The sequence below is a fragment of the Vigna umbellata genome, chromosome 5 (genome assembly GCF_029865625.1).
Source record: "Vigna umbellata cultivar VRB3 chromosome 5, Vumbellata_1.0, whole genome shotgun sequence".
NCBI lineage: Eukaryota > Viridiplantae > Streptophyta > Magnoliopsida > Fabales > Fabaceae > Vigna > Vigna umbellata.
Genome location: NC_142169.1, coordinates 22,293,239 through 22,320,523, shown reverse-complemented (window position 1 = coordinate 22,320,523; position 27,285 = coordinate 22,293,239). Strand labels below are relative to the sequence as shown.

The following is a 27,285-nucleotide window of genomic DNA, read 5'->3' as shown; positions in this document are numbered from 1 at the left end:
TTGATAATTTAAAATTTATATATTGTAACATTACAATTACGGTAGCATCTAGTAATCTCACACTTGAAATTTAATACATATCTATACATATGTTTTAAACTCAAATTTCAACTACAACTCAAATTCTTCTAATTTATTCTTCTAGTTCTTTCTTCATCGGCACTGGATCAAACAACATTCCTTCATCTGCTCCCGTATAACGAATTATACGATCATCGCACATACACAAACACAAACAAGTAGGGTGAGCTAGATATACAAAAATCATGTTATCACAATTACCCACAACATGCAAGTACATGCAGATGAATTAAACTATACGCATTACTTGTTACCCCTTTCACTTGACTTAATACACTTGATACTTGACTCGTCCGGACTGGAATGATTGCCGAGCTATGGCGGGTCATGCACTCGTGGTGGCTTATGAAACTTGGGTTCCCCCACCCTACCACACTCACGAGGTTAATCCGTTATCACTCACCTTGGAGCATACTGGAAGCCTCCAAGACTAGGACCTCCTGCTACTCCTCACCACATGGTTCAATCCTCTCTACTTGAGAATGACAGACCATTGGAGTTTCAGGATAACCCCCAAGACTGAGCTCCCATGCAAATCATTCCCCACACAATAAGGGCACCACCATGTATCTTCTCCTTGAAGACCATGGAATTACGTCCAATAACATACACCACCATGACCTCACTTGAGATTCATGGAATTACGTCTAATAACATTCACCACCATGACCTCACTTGAGATTCATGGAATTACGTCTATTAACCATACTTGTAAAACCACACACTTTCCATTACTTTGAATCACATACCCTTTTACTTTAATGCCAACATGATAATGCATACATATATCCTTAAAACAACATAGAATAATTCATTTAAAATATCATACTTATATCATGTTCAGATGCATAAATGTAATTGCAATATAATAAAATACAATTATCACAATTATAATTCATAATTCCATATCTACCACAATAATATGAATTCATCAGACATTTTCATTCCAACAAGATATATTGCACAATAATTTAACAGTACAAAATCTGTTCAATAGGATTTAAGTTAAAAACTTGTCGAGTAGACTTCCAGGAAAGAGAGGTGCGTCACAATGGACAACTTAAGTACCAAGTCTTTCCTTAGCCAAAGTGTTCCTCAATTAGTTGTTAACAAATTTCTTATTTACAGATTCAAAACAACAGCATATAATATTAACACCGAATTTCAGTATAGATAAACATACAGTAAGCATTAATAGTATTCGCACAGAATTTCAAGATATGAATAGTAATAAAACAATACTAAATCATAATATAAAAGCATAGAAATACTAAATCATAATATAAAAGCATAGAAAAGTTAGCTTCCCTACCTCTATTCCAGACTTAATCTCTTGCTCCGGATTTGTTTCCCCGAAAACTCTTCAGAACCTCTACTCTTCTTGCAACTAAAGATTTCTCCCTAACTCTTTCTTCTATATTTCTCAAGCTCTCACTTGATTCCTCTTTTCTTAGTGTAGAATACCATTCCTTCCCATGGCTATTTATAGGTAAAAAAATTTTACTATTCATTAATATTTTAATATTATTTATTATTTTAATATTATTTAAAAAAATAATATTTTAATCATCCACTTGATTAAATCTGATCCTAATTTCTTCCATGCTAAGGAATTATTATTCAAATTCCTTCCATGCTAAGAAATTCATTTTTCACTTTTTACTATTCACTATTCACTTTTTACTATTCACTTTTCACTTTTCTAAAAATAAATCCTAAATAAATTATCAAAAATTTGAACATCTCCTTCTAGAATTATTATAATTTTATATCCAAAATTTACATTTTTCTATCCATTAAAATTATTATTACTAATAAAATGCTAAAATTTACTATTATAAATATTTTTCATGAGTCTTACAAATTAAGCTACCAAAATTTCTTATTAATCTTTCCACATTTTATAAACTTATTATATTTTCCATTCATAAAGAAATTTATTACTATTAGTAATAAAATTATTACTATTAAGGTAAATATTTTTCATGGGTCTTACACTCTATATTTGGAAGATCACATGCAGTTAATCATATTATTCTCATCTTTCTAATAGCAAATTCATGTATCATTATTTTGTGTCATAGATTAAATTTTGAGTTTATTAAAGATTAATATATAATTCTGTTATACATTTTAAATCAACATTATTAGCACAATTATTATTTCTTATAAATTTATTTCATTATTACATTTCCTTTTCATTTAAACTAATTCAACTTATCAAATAAATTTTGTTTATTAGAAGATTTTTTTTTCTTATTTGTAAACCAGCAGCCACATAATCCTCTGAACTACAAGTTAACACGACCTCCATCTCAAAATGACCCACTTTCAATCATTATTCATTAGACATTCTGATGTTACTTGTATCCATCCTTAATTGTGTTCATAAATTATTCAATTTTTTCTAAAAAGTACGTATCATATTTTTTCAACCTTAACATGCTACTCCAATTAAGCACGACTTCTCTTGTGTAAAAAGAAATCCTAAATTTTGTGACTTTTCATATCAATCTTTTGGTAAAGTAACACATTTGATTTCATTTGAATAAAAATTTTAAAAAATATGGCTAATGATTCTGATTTATTTTTCCTCATTCATAAATCAAATAATACAATACTAAACTTATATACTTTAATCTGACCTTTTAATTTCAAATCTCACTAACATAAAATATGATTATTATGTCACTCCATTTATATTTTACCTGTAAAAATTAGTTGGGAAAAATGCATAATGACACTTATAATTAAATTGTTAAAATTTAAGTTTGACTAATATGGGTTATATGTAAATTTGTTTTAAAAAAACCCTAACACTCCTTTTCCTTCACCTTTTTTACTACACGATGAAAACTCTTAATTGTGCAAATAGAACCCTTGACATCGACAACATTGTTTACGTTACGGAGATTGTTGTGTGCCTAAAGGTTGTTTTTTTGTCATTGTTGTGTGTGAGGAATAAGATTGATTTTTCTCCTTTTCTCTTTTAACTAATGGACCTATGTGTGATTGTTTTTGCTTAGCCATATATAGTGATTGTTTAATCTATATAATCTTGATTTTGTAAAATTTATTAAAAATAGATAGAAAATTATTTTTTACTCAAATGTTTTTGTAGTTTTAATTGTATTTAAATGCGAAGCGTAAACATCTGACATAAAATTACAAATTTAGACTTGTCACGAATTAGTGATAAAAAATATTAAATGATGATAATTTTTGTTATGGATTTGGGATAAAAACTTCCAATAAAAGTTGTTGGAGATGAGATTCTACAATTTTAAATTGGAGATAAAATTTGGCTTAATTTTTTTTTAAAAAGACCAAATTTATGTTTGTTTGCCTCTACAATAGACCTATGTCTGTTATATATATGCACCATATGAAAATTTACGTTTTCTACCCACAATTACGTGATCTAGGTCAGGCTTAAAAAGCCTATAATATATGAAAGTACAAAGTTTTTTTGTGTTAGTGCATTAATTAAAGTCAACTAATTATTACAAATCAAGGGACAATAATAACAACTAACTCCTGAGCTTTTCATTCTAAAACTGCTAGTACATATAAACTCTTAATTAACATTATTCAAAATATTAACTTTCATTTAATCAATAAAACTTTCACATGAATAAAGTATAAACTAGAATAAAATTATAATACAATAAGAATAACTGAAGAAAAAATAAAGAAAACAAAAATACTGAGGTGGGACTGCATATATTTTTTGTGCCGTGTGGTTGATCATCTTCCATCACCAAAGTCAATTAATTGAAGTTCCTTCAGGCTATCATATCCAGCATTCTGTTGGCCACTACTGTCACCAGGTTCACGAATGCTTGGTGCCTCAGAAAGCAAGTATTGTCTCTCCTCAAAATTTTGGCTTGTATTGGTCCAAGGATGTTTGTCCATAAGCCTTATTCCCTCCAATTCCATTGCCACTTCCTTCATGCTAGGCCTTTCCTCCCCTCTAAGTTTCAAGCACCTGGCAGCAAGAATAGCAACCTGCATGATCTCGTGTTTATTTTCTTCATCCTCAACACCAATCTGAAGAACATCAAATAGATGATCCTCTTCCAAGCTACATACAAAGTGAAATGTGAGACTTCGTTTATCTTCTGCCCTTTGAAAAGAGAAAGGCTCCTCCCCAGTTAGCAGTTCTACAAGCACTACTCCAAAGCTATAAACATCACTCTTTTCAGTCAATTGGCCTGATTGCATGTACTCTGGGTCTAAATACCCAAAGGTTCCTTGCACAATTGTGGCTATTTCAGTTTGGTCTTGCGGAACCAATCGCGAAGCTCCAAAGTCAGAAACTTTGGCAGTGTTATTGTCATCCAAGAGTATGTTGGCAGTTTTCACATCCCTATGGATGATGGGTATGCTAGCTGCTGAGTGTAGATATGACAAAGCTCCAGCTGCTTCAGCGCCAATCCTTAGACGCGTTTTCCAAGATACATTACCCACTTGGCTTTGTTTATGCAAATAATCAAAAAGGGTGCCATTTTTAACAAATTCATACACCAATAAAGGAACTTCTGTCTCTAGACAACAACCTAGGAGTTTGACCACGTTCCTGTGATTAATCTGTGACAGTATAATGACCTCGTTGATGAATTGCTCCACCTGGCTCACGTCCACTATTTTGGACTTCTTGATAGCGACAACTTGATTATTTGAGAGAACTCCTTTGAAAACTGTTCCATAACCTCCTTTGCCGATGATCAAATTCTCATCAAAATTGTTGGTGGCTTTATTGAGTTGCTCGGCACTGAAAATTGTGGTGGATTGAGACGAGTCTCTTCTAGTAGAGAGTTTCTGTGTTAGAATTATGCCCCCATTTTGCTGAAAGAACTTTTCTTTTAGTTTGAGGACTCTCCTTTTCTGGAGCATCAAGTACAGCCAAGAAACTCCCACAAAGAGAGCAATTAATCCTACACCTGCTCCTGTTATCAAAATAAACTCAAATTTAGTGTCTTGCCAAAAGGGAAGAAAAACAAAACTCTAATGGTCGTAATGATATGCTCACCAATGACGATCTTTGTAAATGCATCAGCCCGCTGCTTTGGCTGGCATCCTCCACCTTCGTTTGTTGCATTTCCGATCATTCCATCAGGACATAAACATTCAAAAGAGCCAGGAGTTTCATGACAATATTCTGCTCTTGCGCAGTTGTGTTTGCCCCTTTTACAATCTGGAAAGTCTACACAAAGGCCAAACAGAAATAATCATTTCGTAAAATGAGAAAACTGAAATATAATATATTAACACATAGTTTTACTTCTATCTACCAGTTTTCTGTTCTTATAAATGTAATGAGACGATATTTTAACTAACTTTTTTTAATAATTTTTTGATAAGAAATGATACTTAATTGTTTTATTAGTTTATATATTTGAAACGGACTAATGTATTATCAGATAAGTTGTTGTTAAAAAAATATTAAAAAAGTTAAAAAAATATCAAAAAAATAAAAAAAATTGTTAAAAAGATATTTTTCTAAAAGAGAACTACAGCAAGAAAATATATATATATATATTAGTAAATTTTGAGAAGTGGAAAAAAGAATGTTAATGTTTTGGCAGCATAATTAAATAATTTACCTGTGCAACCTTGGGGAAAGTAAGGATTGCCCTCAAAACCTGGTTTACATTTGCATAGGTAGCCATTTCCACCGGCGGAGGGTGGGTCCTCGCAAACGCTATAATCACTTTTGCACGCATAGTTGGCTTTATCCTTGGAAACGTTACAGGGAGCATCTCCAACACTCCAATCAACAATCATGGGAGTCATATCGAATGGGACGCGGTTCAAATGATCCATGGAGAAGTTGTAGCCGCCCTTTTTCACCACAAACGAAACGCTGCAGCTGTTGGAATCGGAAGAGTTACTGAAATTATTAAATGTATTTGTTTGTATAGCGATGTTCTTCATTGCAGGCGGTATATCCACCTGGCAGCAGCCTCTGCCTGCACATTTCCCATCATTCGTCTGCATGTTTTCCAAATTTTCTAGATTGTCGCCACATAATGTCAAGCACCCTGTTGTCGAGTATGTAGATTGGTTGACGTAACTGTTTAGAAGCCCGTACGTGTCGCAGCCTATACTCATGAACTTGTTTTCCGTGCTGGAAATGGTGAAGGATGGACTATTGAGTATGACTATGTCGGCTTCTGTTACTCCGTTAGAAATGTTGACTTTGCAGATAGAGGAGACCAAGAAACTCATCTCCAATTGACCTAGGAGGGTTATGTTCAGAACTGGGATGTTATATACGTATAGAGTGGAGTCTGTGCAGTTGAGTTTCAAGTCTGTCTGAAAGGAACAGTTTTTTCCGGTGATATTTGACACACCTACGCCAAAGGGGTATGGAATTGAAACATCTCCGCACTTGTTGGGGCAGCCGGGCAGGGCTTGGTCATCTGCTGCAGTAGCTGTTCTTGCTAACGCAATCATCATCAGCAGCAGCAGGAGGCTCACTTGCATCTCTGTCACCACCTTCAATTCCATTGTATAGTAAGCTATAAGCTAAAGTCTTTGCTCCTTCTTCTTCTTCTTCTTCCTCTTTATAGTAACTAAAATGCCGCTGTTTTCAACAACGGTTCAGTTTGGAATCAGAATGTTTTGTTTGGTTGTACAAAGTTTATGTGACTCAGTCAGACAACTCTTCATATGTTGTTATTATCTCATCACTCGTACTTTTCATGCTCATATTAGAATTAGGAACTTCAAAAACAACAAAACAGTCAAATTAGTAACTTTGAAAAACATGTCACACGTAATTTTACTCGTTAGCTTGACCAAGACTTACAACCTTTTAACTAATATTATTTTTTTTAATGAAATTTTGGAAGGCAATATTTACAGACACGTCTGTAGAAAATAAATACGAGGAATTAAGTTATTTTAAGAAATTTTGAATACCTTTTAATAAATATGACTGGTAATAATTAGAACAAAATATATGAATATATTATTTTTTTCAAAGACTTAAATCAAAATTTTATCATTTATTATGTATACTTTATTTAAAAAAAATTATTGAATACCTAGAAAAACATATCGACTATGTATTAGAAAATAAAAAATTATTTTAGTGTTTTAAGGTCTAACTTTTAGTTTACGTATTAACTTGGAAATTGATTCTTTTTTCATATTTTTCTCACTCCTTTAAATATGTTTATGAAATTTCTTGAATAATTTCAAACTGGTTGACCTCGTGGTTTTAAAATTTAAAAAATTTTGGCAAGGTCACAGCTGATTTGGCAAATAAATTTAAGGGGAATAAAATATTTTAATCAGCTCAACACTTATGTTTTACTTAAATGTTCATCAGTTTTCTTTAAATTTCAACCTATCACTTATGCTTTTACTCAAATGTCATCATTTTCCTTTAAATTCCAATTTAGCTCGTGGATAATTAATAATAATAATATTAGTGATGTTAATTATATTAGTAATAACATTATTGATAATAATAGTTATTATAATAATAATATTAATAATACTAAAACTAATAATAATTACATTTTATTTATATAATTTTAATCATAGAGGTAAAACTATAATCTAACAAGTTTATATATTAAAACAATTTTTTATTTATTACATCTATCAAATTATTCTAAAACTTTATTTTCAAATTTTTTTCACTTTCATCTCTTCATTCCTTAAAACAATACAATTTTTTTTTCAATTTCATTTACTTACTCTCTCTCTCTTAAATTTATCATTTGAAAGAAGAAGGTTTCTACTGCCATATTCTTATCCTAAGATTTCTTTATGCTTTTCTAATCTTTTATTCATATTATTTTTAAATGTCTAATTTTTTTAATTTATTATTTTTAAAATTGAAATTAATATTAATTGTAGGTTAAATTTAATTAATATCAAAATAAAAAGTTAATTATGATAATAAAGGGGAAAAATATGAAAATACATAAATAAATATTAAAGTTAGAAAATTTAAAGTATAGCTTTTAAAAAATAAAATTTAAAGTAGCTTTGAAATAATAGATTAATTTAGACTAACTTAAAAAAAAAATTAATGATCGATGTTACACTTCGTTTTATTCACACCGGGATAGTCGTACATCAGCTACATGTTATAGCTTGACCAAGACTTAAAACCATTTAATTAATATTTAAAATTATTCATTTGTCTTTATATGTATTTTAATGAAATTTTGACAGTAAATAATTACCGTAAAAATAAATAAGAGCAATTAAGTTACTTTTAAGAAATTATGAATACTTTTAAAATATTTATTTTTTATGATTATGATAATTAATTAATCGGTGACTATTATATTTCAAAAACACAAAAAATGAATATAAGAAATAACTTTTCCAAAGTTATTTTGAATATAAACTGATTATTCGTAGTGTGAGAGATAGAGGGAAGCAATCAAAATGAGTAACAATAATAAGAACAAAATATAAATATATTATTTTTTCAAAGAATTAAAGTCAAAATTTTATTATTTATTGTATACTTAATTCAAAGAATAAATTTACTGATGAGAAAGAACATGTCGACTATATATTAGAACATTTAAATTTATTTAAGTGTTTTAGAATTTTTTTCAATATTTTTCTCACTCTTAACATATTTACGAAATTTCTAGAATGATTACAAACTTGATGACCAAGACCTAGAGAAGAAGCTTACGCTGTCATGTTCTTGACCTCGTAGTTTTTTGTTTTTATTTCTTTTTAATCTTTTATTTACTATCTACCATCAGTTTTAAACGTCTGTTCTTTGTAAAAATAATTAATTTATTATTTTCAAAGTTGAAAATAATATTATTTTTAATTGTACGCTTAATTTAATTAATATCAAAAGAAAAAAGTTAATTATGATAATAAAGGGGAAAATGTAAAAATACATAAATACACAATAAAATTAGAAAATTTAAATGGCCTTAAAAGAATAAAATTTAAAGTAGCTTTGAAATAATGGATTAATTTAAAATTTAAAAAACAATTTAATGATGTTACACTTCAATGTAATTGTAGCATTAGCCTTCAATGCTAGCTTTATTCGCTTTTTATTACGTAGACGTTAAAGTAAGTCTAAATATTTTATGAAAGATATCTAAGATCTAATTATGGATATTTTTGAAATGCCTTTTTTTCTGCACAATTAAATCAAATTTTTTATCAATTAAAATGAAATTTTATTAAACTAATTTGTAGAAATATTTTGTATTATTTTATTTTGGTGTTTCAAGAATTCTCTTAAACAAAGTATTAATAAATTAAAAAAAATATGGTGCATATTTTATTTTTATTAAGTTGAAACAAGTATCACCCAATATAAATACAATATAAAAGTTGATGAATAATGATGGGCCTAAAATCTCTTCTGTATTGTATATATATTTTTTATATGATGAAAAACATGTTGATTATTTTCTAATGATAAAAGGATAAACTAAAAAGAAATTTTAAAATTTCAAGATCATCGATAAATTTTTATAATGATTCTTTTAAGTGATTTATTTTAACTAAATAATATATTTTATCAATGAATTTTAAAATTTTATCATTAATAAATATCTTTTCAGTAACAAATTCGTTAATAATTTTAGATTTTTATTATTAATTTAGTAAATTGTCAATAAAATGAATGTGAAAGTTTTTATTTTGATCATTTTATGATAAAATTTATTAATAAATCATAGTAATTGATTTTTTTTAATCTATCAATGAATCTTTTTGAAAATTCTTCATGAAGTATTTTATTTTATAATTTATTGGTAAATTTGTTGATAGTTATTTTTTTAAAATTATTTTGATAATTGTATTTTTTAAAATTTGGTCAATAAAAGAGGTGCTAAATTTTCCACCAAATTCAAAAATACATTTCTTATAAAGTAGTATGGGTGAGAAAAATAAGAGAATTAAGAAGAACCAAAAACAATATGATGTCAAAAAAAGAAATAAATTTGAAAGAGAAGGCGTAAGAGAAGGAATCGATAATGGTAATGGCGGTAAGAATCTAGAAAAATAGAATATTAGAGTTGATAAGTGTTTTAAAATAAAGAGATAGAATATTTTAATGTTAAAATAATTCAATAATATAAATAGAACTTTTTAATTTCGTCTTATTATCTAAAACACTCGTCATCTTTCTAGAACCCTTTCTTCGAGTTTCCTTTTCCTTTCAAAACAAATTTTATTACGAAGCGTCTGAGAGATCACAACAGCGTAATTTCTATTATCATACGATCATATTTCTTTCTTGAGCAAGTAAATTTTGACTCTCTTTTTCTTTTCGCTCTTAGTCTAAGGCCATGCTTAAAAACCTTATACCATGTTTCTCGCAAAACTTCATAAAGTTTTCTGATGTGAACTCCCCTCCTAGGTCAGATCAAACAACTTTTATGGACTTTTCGATTTTCTTCTCTACCATCATCCTGAACTTTTTAAACACCTCAAACACTTTGAATTTCTCTTCTAAAAAATACACCCATGTCTTCCGAGAAAAATTGTCTATGAATGGGATAAAGTATTTCTTACCATTGAAGGGCTTAGGGGTGAATGTCCACACAAGTCGATATGTATTAATCCAAGTTGTTCCTTTGCTTGGTACTCAGCTTCATTTGAAAAACTTGTCCTCAGATGTTTTCCGAGTATACATTCCCCATAAAACTTCTTGTCAAACTCCATACTCGACAATCCATGCACCAGCACTTTCTTTGTTAGTTAGGCCAATCCTCCAAAATTCAATTGGCCAAAATGGAAATGTCACACCATGGCTTCATCTTTTACATCAATCTTCAAACACTTCTTATGTTGTATGTTCAACTTCAATTTATACATTATGTTCTTTTTCATCTCTACTTCAAAAATCAAGCGACTGAGTTTATCCTTCAAGTACATAATTGTGTCCTTTATCAGAACCGAGTTACCCTTCTCCATCATTTGGCTCATGCTCAATATATTACTTTTGAGATTGAGTACATAGTACATGTTTCTTATTTCTCCAACACGGACATCTTTCTGTATGTACCAGATTATTCCTCACCTTTTCACTGCTACCTTGGAATCATCTCCAAATGAAACATACTTGACATCCACTTTAAACTGAGCTCTCTGAATATATCTTCATCACCACACATATGGTTACTCACCCCTGTATCCAAATACCAAACTAAGTTGTTTGAACAACTCGATCTAAGCTCATCTTCCAAGCTCTAGCTCAATAGCTTGGTGTCCGAGCTCCTTAACGTCATCAAGATCCCTATTTTTTCATCGGTATCCTCAGTTAGCAAATTTGCCTCCTTTTTCTTTTTAGTCCACCAATACTCTGTTATGTGACAGACCTTACCATAATTATAACACTCTGCAAATCTATAATTATTTGCACAATGGTCATGCTTGTCACACTTAAAACATTCAACCACTACAAAAAAAATTGTTATTTAGTGGAGGTATTTTTTTTTCAATCTGCGAAGATTTTTACCCTCTGCAAAATGAATTATGACGGTTTTTCAAACCCTCACAGTTAAAGTCACCAATATCGATTTGCAGAGGTTTTTCACGACTCCTGGTATTGGATGTATATTGTAGAGGTTTTTGTGTGGAGGGTGTTAACCTCTTCTATTAATGACTATTAATTTGTGGAGGTTTGAAACCTCCTTTATTTATAATTATTCACCTACTTTCATAATTTCTTAATTTAATGAAATTTGTTTTTTATAATAAGCAATAAATAAAATATACAAAATTATAAACTACCCAAAAATTAATCAAAATTAATTTTACAATTACAATGTAAATAATAAAAAAAAGATATATAACGTTTAAAGAACATAATTGACTAAAATCTAATGATAGAAAACAACTAGACCAAGTGAAAATTATACCAAATAAAAACACAAACTAATATTGATGACCTCAACAAAGCTACTAGAAAATATATTCTTGTTTCAGTATCAACTTATTCGCTACTCGTCTTCCGATAAGCAATTCCAACAACACCACTCTAGCTATACACATTACTCTTGGTTGTAAGGTGACATGTGACAAGGCAATTATTCATCAGTTAGCTTTATCAAATATAAGTTTCTGTGACAAGGCAATGACATGTGATAACATAAAGGGAGTTTTAAGTTACAGTAATATGTTAGAGTGATGAAATTTTTATTGTGCCCTGCTTATTCAAGCATAGTGTGCCCTGCTCATTAAAGCACTAAAAAATCAGCCAACCAAAAAACTGAACAAGAAATAGAGTGATGAAATTCTTATTGTGCCCGACTTATTCTTACCGTTAATTCTTTTAATTACTTTTTTTTTTTTTGTAGTATTTAGGCATCCTAAACATGCAATTGTCATCCAAACACTTAGGCAAAACAAACCAGAAACATATAGGACCAGTTTACATTCATTAACAACAATATGGAATTCTAAAACAACCCTTTTAATCTACCTAATATGCATTGCAACCCTTCAATTACCACAACAGACAACTCTCCAAACAATTACAAGTTCATAAATTCATCACACCAGATTGCATTGCAACAAAATAGTACATTGGCTAGGTATTGACAGATTAAACATCGTTCAAACACAACTAGGAGAATCTTATTCCCTGAGAAAGAAACAGAAGACACATTTTAATACGGATTAAATAGGTTTCTTCTTTACAATAAGCATAAGAGAGGCAGGATCGACAGTCCAGTCTTGTTGTAATATATCTAAATTATACAACCAAACATGTCAATAATAAGAAAGGGAGACTGCAGACAGACCAAGTACAAAGTATAATCAATATCAAATTTCAAAAGCTTCTAGGATAATGAAAATTACTTACAATGTGTAGCATCATCGTCGTCCATTCCCATAAGTAAAGTAGTGTCTTTAATGTTTATTCAACAATAAACATTAATTTTCTCTTTATTTCAATGTGCACTCACTCTCTTCTCGGTACTCCTTGGTACTACAACACATCCTTGCTTTCTTTATATTCTCGATTGTTTGTTTTTCTTTCATTCATATAGCTTCTCAATTTATAACATTGGTGGGCACAAGGGTACACGGGTAGTGGAAAGAATGAGGGTTATTGGAGAAACCATTTATTGAATGGAAGACCCATTATGGTTCATGGAGCTGACTGTCCATTAAATTTATTTTACAACTTACACCTGAGTACGAGTCTGCCAATGTCGTTGATCAATGGTCATAGCTTCATGTTGCCACAGGAGAGTAAGTCAACTTTAATTTATTTGGTATTCTTAAATATGTGATTATTTTGACAATATATTTGTACACAGTTTTATACCAGCAAGAGGTCCTTCTACCATAATCTCACACATCATCAAGCAACAATTCGATAAATGGAGTCCCAGTTGGAAGAAAGTTTGTATTGAAGTTCGAGATAAATGGTTTGGAAAATTTAAGGTAATTTTAATGGTTTTTGACCGATTTTACTTATTTAGTGACCAATTTCGTCTGTGGCTAAAATGCTTTTTCTAGTAGTGATTTGCAATAAATATTAAAGTGTTACATTGCAAGGTTTGGGGACATAAGACCCTCTTGAGACGATAATGGATGCTGAGCTAGTTTCCTGGAAGAGATAGATGGCTTGTCATTGAGCAAACATCTCTTTCCAAACTGTAGACTTTTCTTTGCATAGAACCACAGCTTAGGTGATTTTGCTCTTTTGACAAACCGAAGCACCAAGAAAAGAACCACTCTGTGAACTAATAATAAGGTAGCCAATGCTGTTAAGTCCCACCATTTGTTATGATCCAATGGAACCCCAAGTATCGATGATAGAACTTTTTCTCCACTAACCTTTGCATCACCTGGTAGCAAAGGATCGAACTCTACCCCCAACATGTCATTCTTGTATTCTCCCTGTAGTACAAAACATCACAAGCTATTACAAAAAGCATAATGTTATATATGTTATATGTGTCCTAGTATAGTCTTTGTTTTTATCTTGTTTTTTATCCAAAACACTTTACATTGTACCTGCACTGCCCAGGAAGCAAAACTAAGGTAGGACATAGGATAGCGCCAAAAGAACTTTGGAAGCTCAGGTAATGATCTGAATATTTGGGAGGGCATCATCATGAAGATCTGCAACCACCATGAAACAACTCCATCATCAAGTTTAACCTAAATGCTATTAACTCACCTAAATGCTATTGACTCAGAAACTGAGAAAATGGTATGCTTACAATTACACCAGTTCCTATTCCTATGCCCATCAGCACATTGGGGACCAGTGAGGCTACAGCCATGATGCAACACTCAACAACAGATAGGCAGCAGAATAAGTTGATACAGAAAAATGCATAATTAGTTAAACCCGGATGAAATTGCACCATGAAGTAAATGATTGTTCCGGAGGAAAAAGATGTTAGAACAAGGAAAGGGAATGATGATATGATGTTTGATACTACAAACACAGCCTCTCCATAATGCCCTTTGGACCTTTCACCATAGAACACCTGCTTTTTATTGTGATTAGATACAAAGCAGAATGTTAAGTATAAATCTTGTATCTTTGGGAAAATAAGAAAGAATCATATTTATAAATTTTACCTTCAATTCTTCAATGAAAAATGGTAATCCTCCGCATGACAAACAAATCATGAATCCATAGATGAATGATACACACTTTGCTCTAGCCAAGATTGAGCTGTTTCCTGTGCCAATGTGAAAAAAGAGGGTTCCAATACTGATTCCTACCATTATGTAGAATATTATCCTCAGCCAGTAGTAACCAATGTCCCTAGTCATGTTTAAGAAAGATCGCTTGGTCAATGTACACAATTGTTTCCTCCACGTGGTAGTGCTACCTGTGTAGTGCTTAATTCCTTGTTCTTCCTACAGTGTTGAAAACAATAGAGATAAGTCTAAGTTAAATACTATATAAGAAAAAAAAGTCTCATAAATCTAATGTCTTTCAATGTTTTGAGATTTTGAGTTAAAAGTAGTGTCAATGGATTAGAATGAAATCATATATATAATCTCTTCCTTAATGAACCCTTATATGAAATAGACCCATCAATTTTTGCATCTCTCACTAAGGAATAGAACAATTTGTTTAATAGAAGCAAGAAAAGAAAATGGGAAATTCAGTGCTTTCTTTTAAAATGAACCGTTGATCAAAATAGATTGATGAATTTTTTGATTGGATTCATTCTTTAAATCTTCTCCAAAAGGGTGTCTAACTCAGGATTCAGAAAGAAAAATAATTTATCTGTGATTAATCTTAAGTGTGAGTAATCGGCAAACACTAAACTGGTTTTCAGATGCAGGTAAATACTAGATAACAGAGATAGGATCTGTACTAATAGAGAAACTAAGGGTATCAGTGATGAACACTGACTAACAGATAATTACATTGTGTTTCAGTTGTTGAACTTTACTTCTTGCATTGAGCATTAGCTTTGAACTTTTGTAAGTCTCAATCAGTGTCCTTCTGATATCTGATTTTCTCATTTCCATTGTTGACTTCGATGATGCCTGTTAATGAAGGAATTAAAATTCACATTAAAAAGCATTGTTAATTGATTAAAGAGAAAAACTGAAAAACCAAGACTCCAAAAACTAATGCATACCAAACATAATTGAGTCCTCTCTAGTACTTCAGTAATCAAATCAAAGTCCAAATTAGTACACATCAGGAAATGATCTGAAGGATTTCTTCTAGTAGGACAGGGAAACCCTGCATCGGCAAAAAACTATTCCCAAATTCTAATTAGAGACACAAAATGTTCAATTACTCGTATTAGACTCCAACTTTCCTGTGCAATAAAAATGTTTACCTTTAGAGCATTCTTTGCTTGTCCAAAATAAACATTTTCCCCACTTGAAAGCAAAAGCAAGTCATCAAATAGATAAAAAATCTCACTACTGGGTTGGTGAATGGAGCAGATAACTATCTTTCCTTTGTGAGCAATGTGGCATAGTGCTTGAATGACATAGAAAGCTGAGGCACTATCAAGGCCAGTTGTAGGTTCATCAAGAAGTAAGACATGGGGTTGTGTTAAAATTTCAAGGCCAATGCTAAGTCTCTTCTTTTCACCATTACTAATACCCCTACAATGCCAATTCCCAATCCTTGTATCTGCACAATCTTCCAGACCCATTTCCATTATGGTTTCTTCCACCACTTTATTTATCTCTTCTTTGGTCATTTTGGAAGGAAGTCTCATGTTTGCAGAGAATGTAAGAGTCTCTTTTACAGTCAAAGTTCCCAAGAAAAGTTCCTCCTGAGCTACGTAGGACTGAAAATTGAAGAAATATAGATGCATATTTTAGAGCAGCCCAAGTGAAAAGATAAAGCTATGCATGATCTGATTATCTTACCACATCTCTGGAATTCAAGTTTTTCTTCCCATTGATTAGAATGTTCCCGGTCATTACAACATTTGGAGCAAGTTTTCCTGTACAAAAATGTCAACACTTGTTGTCTCTCACCAATAACACTAGTAAAAGACACCACACAATGTCATAGTTGATAACATTTGTTTCTACACAGACCATTATTAACAGTCCTCAAATTGAAACTTATCTAAAGGAAAAGGGATTACATGATTAGCTTCAGTATCTCTATTTAATGCACTATTTCACAATATATTTCTACTTTTACACATGATAGGAAGAAGAAAGAAAGTGGTCATTCTATTATTCAGAAGTGGTTTCTTAAAAAGACGTGAACAGCAAACTAATGTAAATGGAAACTACATAATATAACTAATTAAATATGGATTGTAAACTCCATGTTTTTTGGTCAAAATAAAAGTGTTAGGAAAAATATGTTTCTCTGCAATGTTCATGTAATTAAATATTGTTTTTGCTTATTAAAATATAGTTGTTGTTTTTTTCTAAATAACTTTTTTTTATCCTGTAAAATTTCTTTTTCTTATTTTGGTTTTTGTTATTTTGTTTTCATTCATTGATTTTTTTTTTTTATATCTGTGAAAAAAATGTTGTCTTTTAATTTTATCAAATATATTTTGAATAAACTAATCTCAAAATGAACAAAATTTTATAGGGATTAATATATATATATATATATATATATATATATATATATATATATATATCACATTTGTTGGAATATTCAACTGTGAGTGTAAGTCTAGTTAAGCTAACAACGATTATCTCTTATTTATTCTGTCGTTCATTATAATATGATATATATCTATATATATATATATATTATCTCTGACAAAAAATATAAGAACAGTCACTAAATATATCTCAACTTACACATATTTAGTATAAAGAATGCAAATATCCTTGGTGCAACAGGCATCATAGGTATAAATATAAGACAACAGATAAAAAGGTGTGGAGTTTGAGAATGGAGATGTTATGTAAGTAACTTGTAATAGCATATATAGAGAAAGAGAGAAAAAGAGAAAGAGAGAGACCAGTCAAAGAGTCAAGAAAGGTGGTTTTTCCGCAGCCAGAAGGACCCATGACAGCCATAACCCTAGCTGGTTCGGCAAAGCCAGTTATTCCACTAAGCAACAACTTCTTTCTCTGTGCTCCAAAACTTGAAGGTAGTTCAACTCTTACATCTTCCCATATCATCATCATCACCATATTTTTATCTTTTCTTATCTCTCTCCCTCTTCTCTTATCTCACTTCTCTCCTACCACTGTCTTTAGTCTGCAGTCTATCTGATATTCTATAATAATTAGCCTTTTACTTTTACAATAAAATTAAACCGGTATCTAGTTTAGAATATCTATTATAATATTATAATATATGATTAATAAATGTGGTTCAGAACGTACATGTCCAATGTCAGTTGCCAAAATGGTTCGTCTTTATTGATTGTCAGGTTATTTAAAATCGTCTCTCTACCATGCAGGGTGCAATTATTTTCTAGCCATCACCTCCCGGTCAACCACCTATGACTAGCCAGTCAATTACAAAGTACGTAGTAATTACGATATAGATGTCGATTAATAGATATAGATACCACCAAAAATCATTAATTTGGACTGTTATGAAAAGTTTAAAAAGGTCACCTAACAGATTGAACAAAGGTCATTTAACAATAACCACTGTTTTCGTACAAAACTATCTAATTTTATTTTCAAATTATGTAAATGAAGAAGTTATGTCAATTTCACTTTAACAGAGTGATTATAGGTGGAGGTGTGAATTCTAAAAAGGATTTTAGAACATAATAATCAATTACATTGATAATCGATTACCACGTTCCAAATTGTAAGAATTCACAACTTCTTCTATTCAAGTCGTACACTCCTACACAGTTTTTTATTTCTGTTTTTTATTTTTTTTATTAATTAAAATCATTTAAAATTTGACAATAATATTTTTAAATATATTTAAAATAATTAAAATTATATCTGATTTATAACTAAAGTTTTTTAATATTATTAAATAAATAAATTTTATAATTTTAATTATTTTTATAAGTAAATTAAATTTTTTATAAATATAATTTCAATTAAATAATTTATAACCATTGTAATTATGTAATTAAAAATTCAAAAAAAAAATTATATTTCATTATAATTTATTTTTTTGAATTTTTATTCTTATAGTATATTGTTTTTACAAATTATAATTAATTAATAACAAATTTTTCATTGCAAACTATTTAAATTAAATAAAATATTATATATAAACTATTTAAGTTAATAAAAATATAAAATAATTAAAATTATAAGGGTTGACTACTTTTTGTGTTAAAGTCGTGCATCCACATATTTTCATTTTTTTAATTTTTTTATTATTTAAAATAATTTATAATTTTTAAATCATATATTTAAATGTATATAACATAATTTAAATTATATATAATTAATAGATAAAGTTTTTTAATATTATTAAATAAATAAAATTCCTGGTTTTAATTATTTTTCTAATTAAATTAAATTTTTAATAAAATCATTTCAATTAAATAATATATAATTATAATTATTGTAATTATGTAATTAAAAATTAAAAAAATTATATTTCACTATAAATTTATTTTTATTTAATATAATAAATTTACTTAGACAAATACTTATTATAAAAAAATTTATTATAATTAATTTATTATAATAAAATAAAATAAATTTATGCATTTTTACTTATGTAATTAAATAATTTTGATTAGAAATTATTTAATTAAAATAATTTTATAAAAATATTAATTTAATTACAAAAATAATTAAAAATATGAAGTTTATTTATTTAATAATATTAAAAAAATTAATTATTAATTGAATATAATTTTAATTATTTTAAATACATTTAAATATATTATTTAAGAATTATAAATCATTTTAAATAATAAAAAATAAAAATTGAAAATTTGTGGGGTGCACAACTTAGAAGTCGTGAATCCTACAATTTTAATTATTTTATATTTTACTAATTTAAATAGTTCATATTTAATAATTTAATTAAATTAAGTAGTTTATAATACAAAAATTATTATCAATTAATTATAATTTGTAAAAAATACACTATAATAATAAAAATTCAAAAAAATAAATTATAATGAAATATAATTTTTTTTAATTTTTAATTACAAAATTAAAATAGTTATAGATAAACTATTGAATTGAGATTATTTTATAAAAAATTTAATTTAATAATAAAAATAATTAAAATCATAAAAAAAATTTATTCAACAATATTAAAAAACTTTAGTTATTAATTAAATATAATTTTAATTATTTTAAATATATTTAAAAATATTATTTATAAATTATAAATGATTTTAATTAATAAAAAAATTAAAAAAAATAAAAATATGTGAGAGTGCACAACTTCAATAAGAAAAGTCCTCAACTCTATGCAACTTCAAAAAAGTTATAGATTTATATCTTATTTATAGATATTTAATTTTCTTACTTTTACTTAATATAAAGTTATTATTCTAGATGGGATTTAAACATTATTTAAATTTCTAGTATTAAGATAAAATTTACATTCATTTATATATTATAATTTAATTATCTCCACGTCCAACTAATATCGACAAAAATATATTAAAGTAGTAAAATTTAATACATTGAAATATGTATATCTAAAATATTTGTAATTTAATCTTATAAAATTAACTCATATAAAATAATAATTATATTCATAACTACTCGTCTAATCAATATCAAATCTCTCACTATTAAATTATAAATTATAGCCGTAATCTTTTATATTGACCAGTGCTAAATTATAAAGGGTGTTGCTCCCTCCACCACCCCAAGTGCTCCTTGCACCTCTCCACTATTTTCTTTTATTCCAAAAATATTCTACACTTCCCCACTATTTTCTTTTATTCCAAAAATACCCTACACCTCCCCACTATCTTTAACAATCTTTCTCTCTCTACATTAATGGAGCATTCATATGGCTTAAATTTAAACTTATGATATATTACAAAATATAAATTTCAGAGGAAACTTCAATATTAGTGCTTCTACCACTTCCATTTATAAACTTAAAAGTTAGATACAAATACAAAATAATAAACATAATAATATTAATAGTAAATAATATATTATTATTATTATATACTAACTTTATAATGACGAAAGAACTAAATAAATTTCAAATCTTTAACAAATAATTTTTTTTATATATTTTAAGTATTTAATAATATTTTTATATTATTTATCTAATGAATTAAATACTTTATTCAAATTATTTGAGTCAAACATGTCGGTAAGTTAAAACATAATATAATAAAAAATTATAGATATTAAATGTAAAAAAAACACACATATATATATAAATATTTTTCTAGAAATTTAGAACAAAATTTTACCATTTATTAAGTAATTTGAAAAAAAAATTGAACAGTGAAAATAAGATTGAATCAAAATTATTTAAGGAAAAGTGTAAATAAAATTTTGCAATATGTTACACGTTTAAATCTGAGCCATGTGAATGCTCCATTAATGTGGAGAGAGAAAGAGAAAGATTGTTGAATATAATTGGGAGGTGTGGGGTATTTTTGGAATAAAATAAAATATTGGGGAGGTGTAGAATATTTTTGAAATAAAAGAAAATAGTGGAAAGGTGCAGGGAGCACTTGGGGTGGTGGAAGGAGCAACACCCAATTATAAATTATAGCACATAATAGACCAGTGAAACCCTAGAAGGGAATAGAAGCAATTCAGAGCAATCATTTTTCTGTTTTTTCTTTTCTTTTTCCATCCATTTTTACACTATTAAAATCATTCAAATATAACAAGCTCAATTATTAGAATCATACAATGAGTTTTTACTTTAATCCATAATTACTAAGATAAATTACTAACACTTATTAGGGCTCTTGTTGATTGATAAGTATGAAAAATACATATTTTTAAACTTATTAATTAGCTCAAAATTTGTATTTATTCATGAAATAATGTGTTTCCTAATAGAAAAAAGTTGTAATAGGAAGTTAGAAAGTGTGTAGTAAATTGTACAGGAATTTATACATCAAAGGTGGAGTGTTGTCAGATGTTTCTTGCTAAGCCAACATTAAATCGCTCAGCTAAAAAGATAATTATTCGCTCAGCGCACTAAAATAATTCGCTGAGGAAAGTATGGACAGTTAAAGAATATGCAGTTGATTATTCGTTCAGCGCATGATAGTTGTGCGCTGAGCAAATTAATTAAATCAAATTAGCTTTTAAGTTCGAGACAGACAAAAAAAAAGGGAACAGAGGAAAGAAACGAAAACATGTCAGGAACTTCAAGAAACTACTTCAAAGCATCAAGACACCATTGTTTAAGGAATTGTTTCAAATGTGTACTTTCTAGATGATTGTACAAAAGAAAATTAATATATTTTTTATACTTTTTTTCTCACATATATCTTCAATAGTAAAACACAAAATCATTTTTATTCTCATTTTTCTCCTATTTTATTTCATCATTGAATAAAAAGAATAAGTAAAATACAAACGTATTATCTATTCTATTTCATTTTTAAAATTTGACCAACTAGTGAAATATTGTATTAATTTGATAATATAATATTTCTTATACGTGATTTTTTTTTCTTTTGCAAAAGTATTTTTGTATGATAACTTTTGTAATATAAATTTTTGAATAGTTATATTTTGTCTTCTTTGTAATTCTTACATTCTAACTAATTTATTTTTATTTTTATTTAATTTTTTGTATGAAAATTCTTTTTAGGAATATAAAACTAAATCTTAACTATTACATCTTGTATAACTAATTTTTAAGTTACATTCGTTATATATTTCTTTTATAATAATCCCATCTCTTAAAATTTTGCTTTTGATTCAATTTTGATGATTTAATAATTTGGAAGAAAAAACCAAGAATAATCTTTTAAACATGTATGATTTTTTTTAGAGTTTTAATTATATTAAATTGTATACTCACTTTTTTTTTATCATTCACAACGATTATATATATATATATATATATATATATATATATATATATATATATATATATATGAATTATTTTATAACTTTTTTCATTAAATGAGGGCAATTTTAGAAGGTATTATACTTATCAAGGATTACATGATTTATCTTAATCTCATATACAACGCATTTTTTTTAAATCTCTTTAATGCACTTTTAATTTTAAATGTTAATTTAATTCATGATAATTAAAACAATCTTGTATTAAGCTATATATTATTTATTTTGAATATAAAATATATCATTTATCCATTCAAAATATATTTTTTAATACAAAATTTATTATATATTATTTATACATTTGAATTTATTTCTGATAATAAATTAAATGTATTTTCTATTGAGAAAATATACATTTTACCTTTTGGTCTGTAGAAAAGTTTCTCGATTTTTAGTTTTCGTAAAAACAACACTGTCCTTTTTTATATTAGTCATTCTATTATATCTATTTTTCATTTTCATATTATAATATTTTATTTATTTTTCATTAATCTTTAAAAAAAATACTTAATATATGTTATTGTCTGTTTCATATTAAGTTTCATTTTTCAAAACCTGGGTATAGGCGTCTCATGGAGACCAACTGCCCGTTGGTTGAAGAAAAAGTAGGTATAAGATTTATGAGAATGTACTTCATGAACCAACTAATACATATACAAATTCTTTTATATTCACATACTTGTAATTAAGATCTAGCCTACCAATGCTATAATAAACTAAAATGATTATCTTCGTTTTTAAAATGATAAGTAGGTTAACAATTTTATCATTGATTATCTTTCCAATATAAAGTACGTTGATAGTTTAAGTGCATTTAATAATCTTATATAGTTATATATACTTTATGAGTTAAGGGCAAAATAAGTTTACATACATATTTATTAAGTTTCACGATTTAAAGTAATAATATTTTAGACCAAGTAATTAACCATAAAAATGTTATTTCAACGAATTTGAGATTATAAAAATTGATATTGTTTACAGGGACAAAAAAACTCTCTATTTACTTCTAAAAATTAGTGTATGATTTGATTGATATGACAGATTAAAAAAATTTACTTCTAAATTCACTCTTATTTATCTCCAAATCCACTCAAATAAACAACAAAAATATTTACCTTCAAATCCTCTCAAATCCCCTCAATTACTTCCCCAAATCCATTCAAGTGAACAAAGTCTTAATTTTTAACTCCCAAAATCAATTATTAGATTTGGAGTATTGATGGTTTTGAAGATTAAAGCTCTATTATAATTTTATTCTTAAAAACCATCTCGGAGAACTAGGAAAGAAATCTGTATTTAAATTGGTTCATTTGAGCGTTTATCACTAGGCCGAAAGATATAGTTGACGATCAGGACACAATTTTTTTTCACTTAAAAGCTAGCAATCTAACCGTTTTTGTTAAGACAAAAACTCTCTTAACCCTCAACTCCTATTGCATCTGAAGTATTGTTTGCTTTGAAGTTTAAGTTCCCTTATAGGATTAAAGAATGAATATGTATTTAAATTGATTAAATCGAAAACTTACCACTAGATCAAAAATTGGTTGTATTTAAACAACCTAGTTGTCACGATTCAATTGTGACTTTCAAAAGCATTATATTACACCCCAATTATGATTACCTTACTAATTAAAGCATTACATATTTGATTATACTAGTGCAGAATTGGGCTTTAACGTACGTCACCTCGTAGACGTCGAACCACAAAATAACCAACGTAAATTATTGAACGATGGCATTTTTGTAAATAAATGGGCATATAAACGTCTGTTAGGAGGGAATAGACGTCGGGGCCCCTCCTAACAGACCTCTTAATGCTTGACAAGTAGGTGAAAATTCATTTTTTTCCGTCTTAGAGACGTCCGATCTCGTCACCTCGACGTCTATATTCGATTATATATAGACATCGGTGTCCCTCCTAACGAATATGTATATGTTTGACAGGTAGATGAAAAGTTATTTTTTTCCACCATACAGATGTCGGATCATGCCATCCGACGTCTAAATGGCCTGATGAAAAGTTGTTTTGGACGTCATATTAGTGAGGGTCCCGATGTCTAGTCCATAATAGACGTCGGTTCACCTGGGGAGCCGACGTCTAGTTTGCTGTTAAATGAGACATCAAATCCGCTGTTACGAGCACTTGATCGTCTTCCTTCTCGTCTTTTCTCTCTGCGGCATTGCTTTTCCAGGTGCGTTTTTGTCTCTTTTGAACTGTTTAAACGTACTTGTATTCCGATTATATTAGTCTTTGGTTGATTATCTTTCATTTGAACCGATTAAAGTGAGTTTTTGTTGTGTTTTGGTGCAGTTTTTCTAGTGTCTTTGGGTAGCGTTGTACTGCATTCTCCCTTTACTAGTTTCCTCGTAAGAAAAACTTGCGTCTTTTGGATGTCTTATAGCGTTTCAACCAAAAACCGAACTTCGTTCCTTGCCTAGTTCTATTGTCATCGTTCGTTTTCATTAGCGGTTTTAATGGAACTAGACAAGGACCCAGATTCGATTTTCGGTTGAAATGCCATAAAAGATCTAAAAGACGCAACCTTTTCTATGACGAAACTAGCAAAGGGAAGAAGGTGCTACTATGCTACTCAAAGACACGAGTTGCAGTAGACGTCGGTTAATGCAATGTGTCCGGCATCCATGGAGCCCTTTAGACGTCGGGGTCATGTAGTAACTGACATCTATGGAGCCCTTTAGATGTCGGGTCATGCAGTAACCGACGTCTATAAAGACGTCGGACCTGTTTGAGTTCGACGTTTGATTAACGTCACCCACAAAGACATCGGTTCTAGAGCTGACGTCAAAAGGACAAAATAACAGACGTTAAATGTCCTTTCTACACTAGTGTAAAAATCATAAACAAACATGAGTGTATAATATGTATTTATAGTCCTCCATGATTTAAGCTTTCAAATATAATTAATCCTTTATCAAATAGGAGATCTATACACTACAACATAAACAATAACAACTATACTCTTTTATAAGAACACCATGAGTAGTCTTATTAATTCACAATTTTTCTACTTACACTATCCTCATATTTAACATAGAATCATAGAATGTGGAAAATCCACAACACAACCAACAATAAGATAAGTTATTGTATTATAACAAATTATATAATTTATATATATCATATTATGATATATATATATATATATATATATATATATATATATTTCTAACCTCTATAAGCATTTTGCTAAGAAGATCGTGAACTTCAGACCGTTTTTTCAAATTTTCTACTTCTCTTTTCAAAAGTTTGTCCTCTTTCTGTAATTTCAAGATCTGTTCTTGCAATTCATTATTATCTCGTTGCAATTTACTATTATGGTCTCACTGTGCATGTCTTTGGTCAAGGGACCGATTTCCTCAAGTAATTTTTTAAAAGTCTGAAAAAAAAAATTAACAACTTCTTTAACAAAGAACAAATGACACTGAGGAATGTAGTCGATTTCCTTCTATCGACCTGAATCAATTTGAATTTTCTTCTAAATGAAATCCTTAAACAATTTAAGAGAATTTTTCATGATTCCAAATTCCCTTGAGCGCATGCTCAAAGATCGAAAAGATAATAGAATTTAATTACAATATTTATAGTATATTTAATTTTAAATTTATTTTTATAACACAAAAATAGTAGGAAGAGGACGAAGTGGAGTACGAGGTCAAGGAAGATGCCACTGACGGTTTTTACTTGTAGCTTGAAATCATATGTTGCATAGGAACATGATGTCCAATAATAATATGTTATACTAATACTAGTATACCTAGAAGTTAGTATTATAGAAAATTAAATCATACCCATAGTTATTTTTTCTACACCTGGACATTTTGTTGTTTTTGGGTCATTAGCTGAGCTGATATAACATAATGATTTTGTCGCCCTTACTTTTCAGTCTAGTTATACCAGACTGACTACCTATATTAGTCTAGCTATACCAGATTTCTCATTAACATTATTTTAAATTTTGTACGATTTTAAAAACTATCAAACTAAATGATCTGGTCCAATTTCCAAAACAAATTAATAATATATAATAATATAATATATTAAAAAATCATTTTTAATAAAAATATCACCATAACATTTATACAAATAATAAATTTTATCTTAATTTAAAGAGGAACACTAATATAATATTTTATAAAATCATTTTTAATAAAAATATTTATACAATATTTATATAAATAATAAATTTTGTTTTAATTTTGAAAAAACAACATTATTTCATTTCAAAAAAATTATAATTAAACTAATTTATATATATATATATATTAAAATCAAAATAAAAACAATAATTCTGACACGTGATCATGACAATATCAAGTGACATTACTCTGATCATGACAATATCAAGTGCCACATTAGAAACATGACGTGTAACGATACAATTTTTACAAAAAAGATTTAAAAAGTTTTCAAATAATTTTAAAAAATTACAAAAACCACGTATTAACAAATGACATACCTTAATAGCATTAGTATATTTTCAAAAAAATAACCTAATTGAAACCTTTTTAAAAACGAAAACTAAAAACAGGCCCATTTACCATGTGACTAATTAAGTCTTTATAGTTATATATAAATAATATACTGAACTACATTGTTCTAAAATATGCATTTGGAAAGATTATTTCCACAAAAAATAAGCTCAATAACATTATTTATTTCTATGCAATAATTAATACTGATTTTGTAAGCTCAAAAACTCTAGGTTGAACTTAATCCTTTATTTTTCTAAACTATAATTTCACAAAAAGGGCAAGCATCCAAAATAAAAGTATTATTCCACA

General features: G+C 28.4%; 2 protein-coding genes across 2 annotated transcripts; both read right to left on the bottom strand.

The window, feature by feature from the left end:
• Positions 1-3,605: 3,605 nt before the first annotated feature.
• Positions 3,606-6,665, bottom strand: LOC124822550 (putative wall-associated receptor kinase-like 16). Its single transcript, XM_088092170.1, has 3 exons — positions 5,688-6,665; positions 5,114-5,287; positions 3,606-5,030 (listed from the first exon to the last, which is right to left on the bottom strand). Exons 1-3 carry the CDS (start codon positions 6,592-6,594, stop codon positions 3,829-3,831), a joined length of 2,283 nt encoding a protein of 760 aa, XP_087948296.1. The 5' UTR covers positions 6,595-6,665; the 3' UTR covers positions 3,606-3,828.
• A 6,156-nt stretch (positions 6,666-12,821) lies between these two features.
• LOC124840295 (ABC transporter G family member 15-like) lies at positions 12,822-17,719 on the bottom strand. The gene is made up of 9 exons (XM_088091843.1): positions 17,487-17,719; positions 16,417-16,493; positions 15,873-16,334; positions 15,666-15,788; positions 15,448-15,570; positions 14,644-14,928; positions 14,277-14,549; positions 14,068-14,175; positions 12,822-13,950 (listed from the first exon to the last, which is right to left on the bottom strand). Exons 1-9 carry the CDS (start codon positions 17,659-17,661, stop codon positions 13,594-13,596), a joined length of 1,983 nt encoding a protein of 660 aa, XP_087947969.1. The 5' UTR covers positions 17,662-17,719; the 3' UTR covers positions 12,822-13,593.
• Between the last annotated feature and the right edge of the window lie 9,566 nt (positions 17,720-27,285).

Excerpts from the sequence above, each read along its gene's own strand:
- LOC124840295 (XM_088091843.1), bottom strand. The coding sequence starts at position 17,661 with ATGGTGATGATGATGATATGGGAAGATGTAAGAGTTGAACTACCTTCA. Across the intron at positions 14,929-15,447 it reads TTCAACAACTGAAACACAAT|GAAGAACAAGGAATTAAGCA; the intron begins GTAATTATCTGT and ends TCAACACTGTAG. Across the intron at positions 14,550-14,643 it reads TTTTCATTGAAGAATTGAAG|GTGTTCTATGGTGAAAGGTC; the intron begins GTAAAATTTATA and ends AATAAAAAGCAG.
- LOC124822550 (XM_088092170.1), bottom strand. The coding sequence starts at position 6,594 with ATGGAATTGAAGGTGGTGACAGAGATGCAAGTGAGCCTCCTGCTGCTG. Across the intron at positions 5,288-5,687 it reads CTTTCCCCAAGGTTGCACAG|ACTTTCCAGATTGTAAAAGG; the intron begins GTAAATTATTTA and ends GCCTTTGTGTAG. Across the intron at positions 5,031-5,113 it reads ATTTACAAAGATCGTCATTG|GAGCAGGTGTAGGATTAATT; the intron begins GTGAGCATATCA and ends TTTTGATAACAG.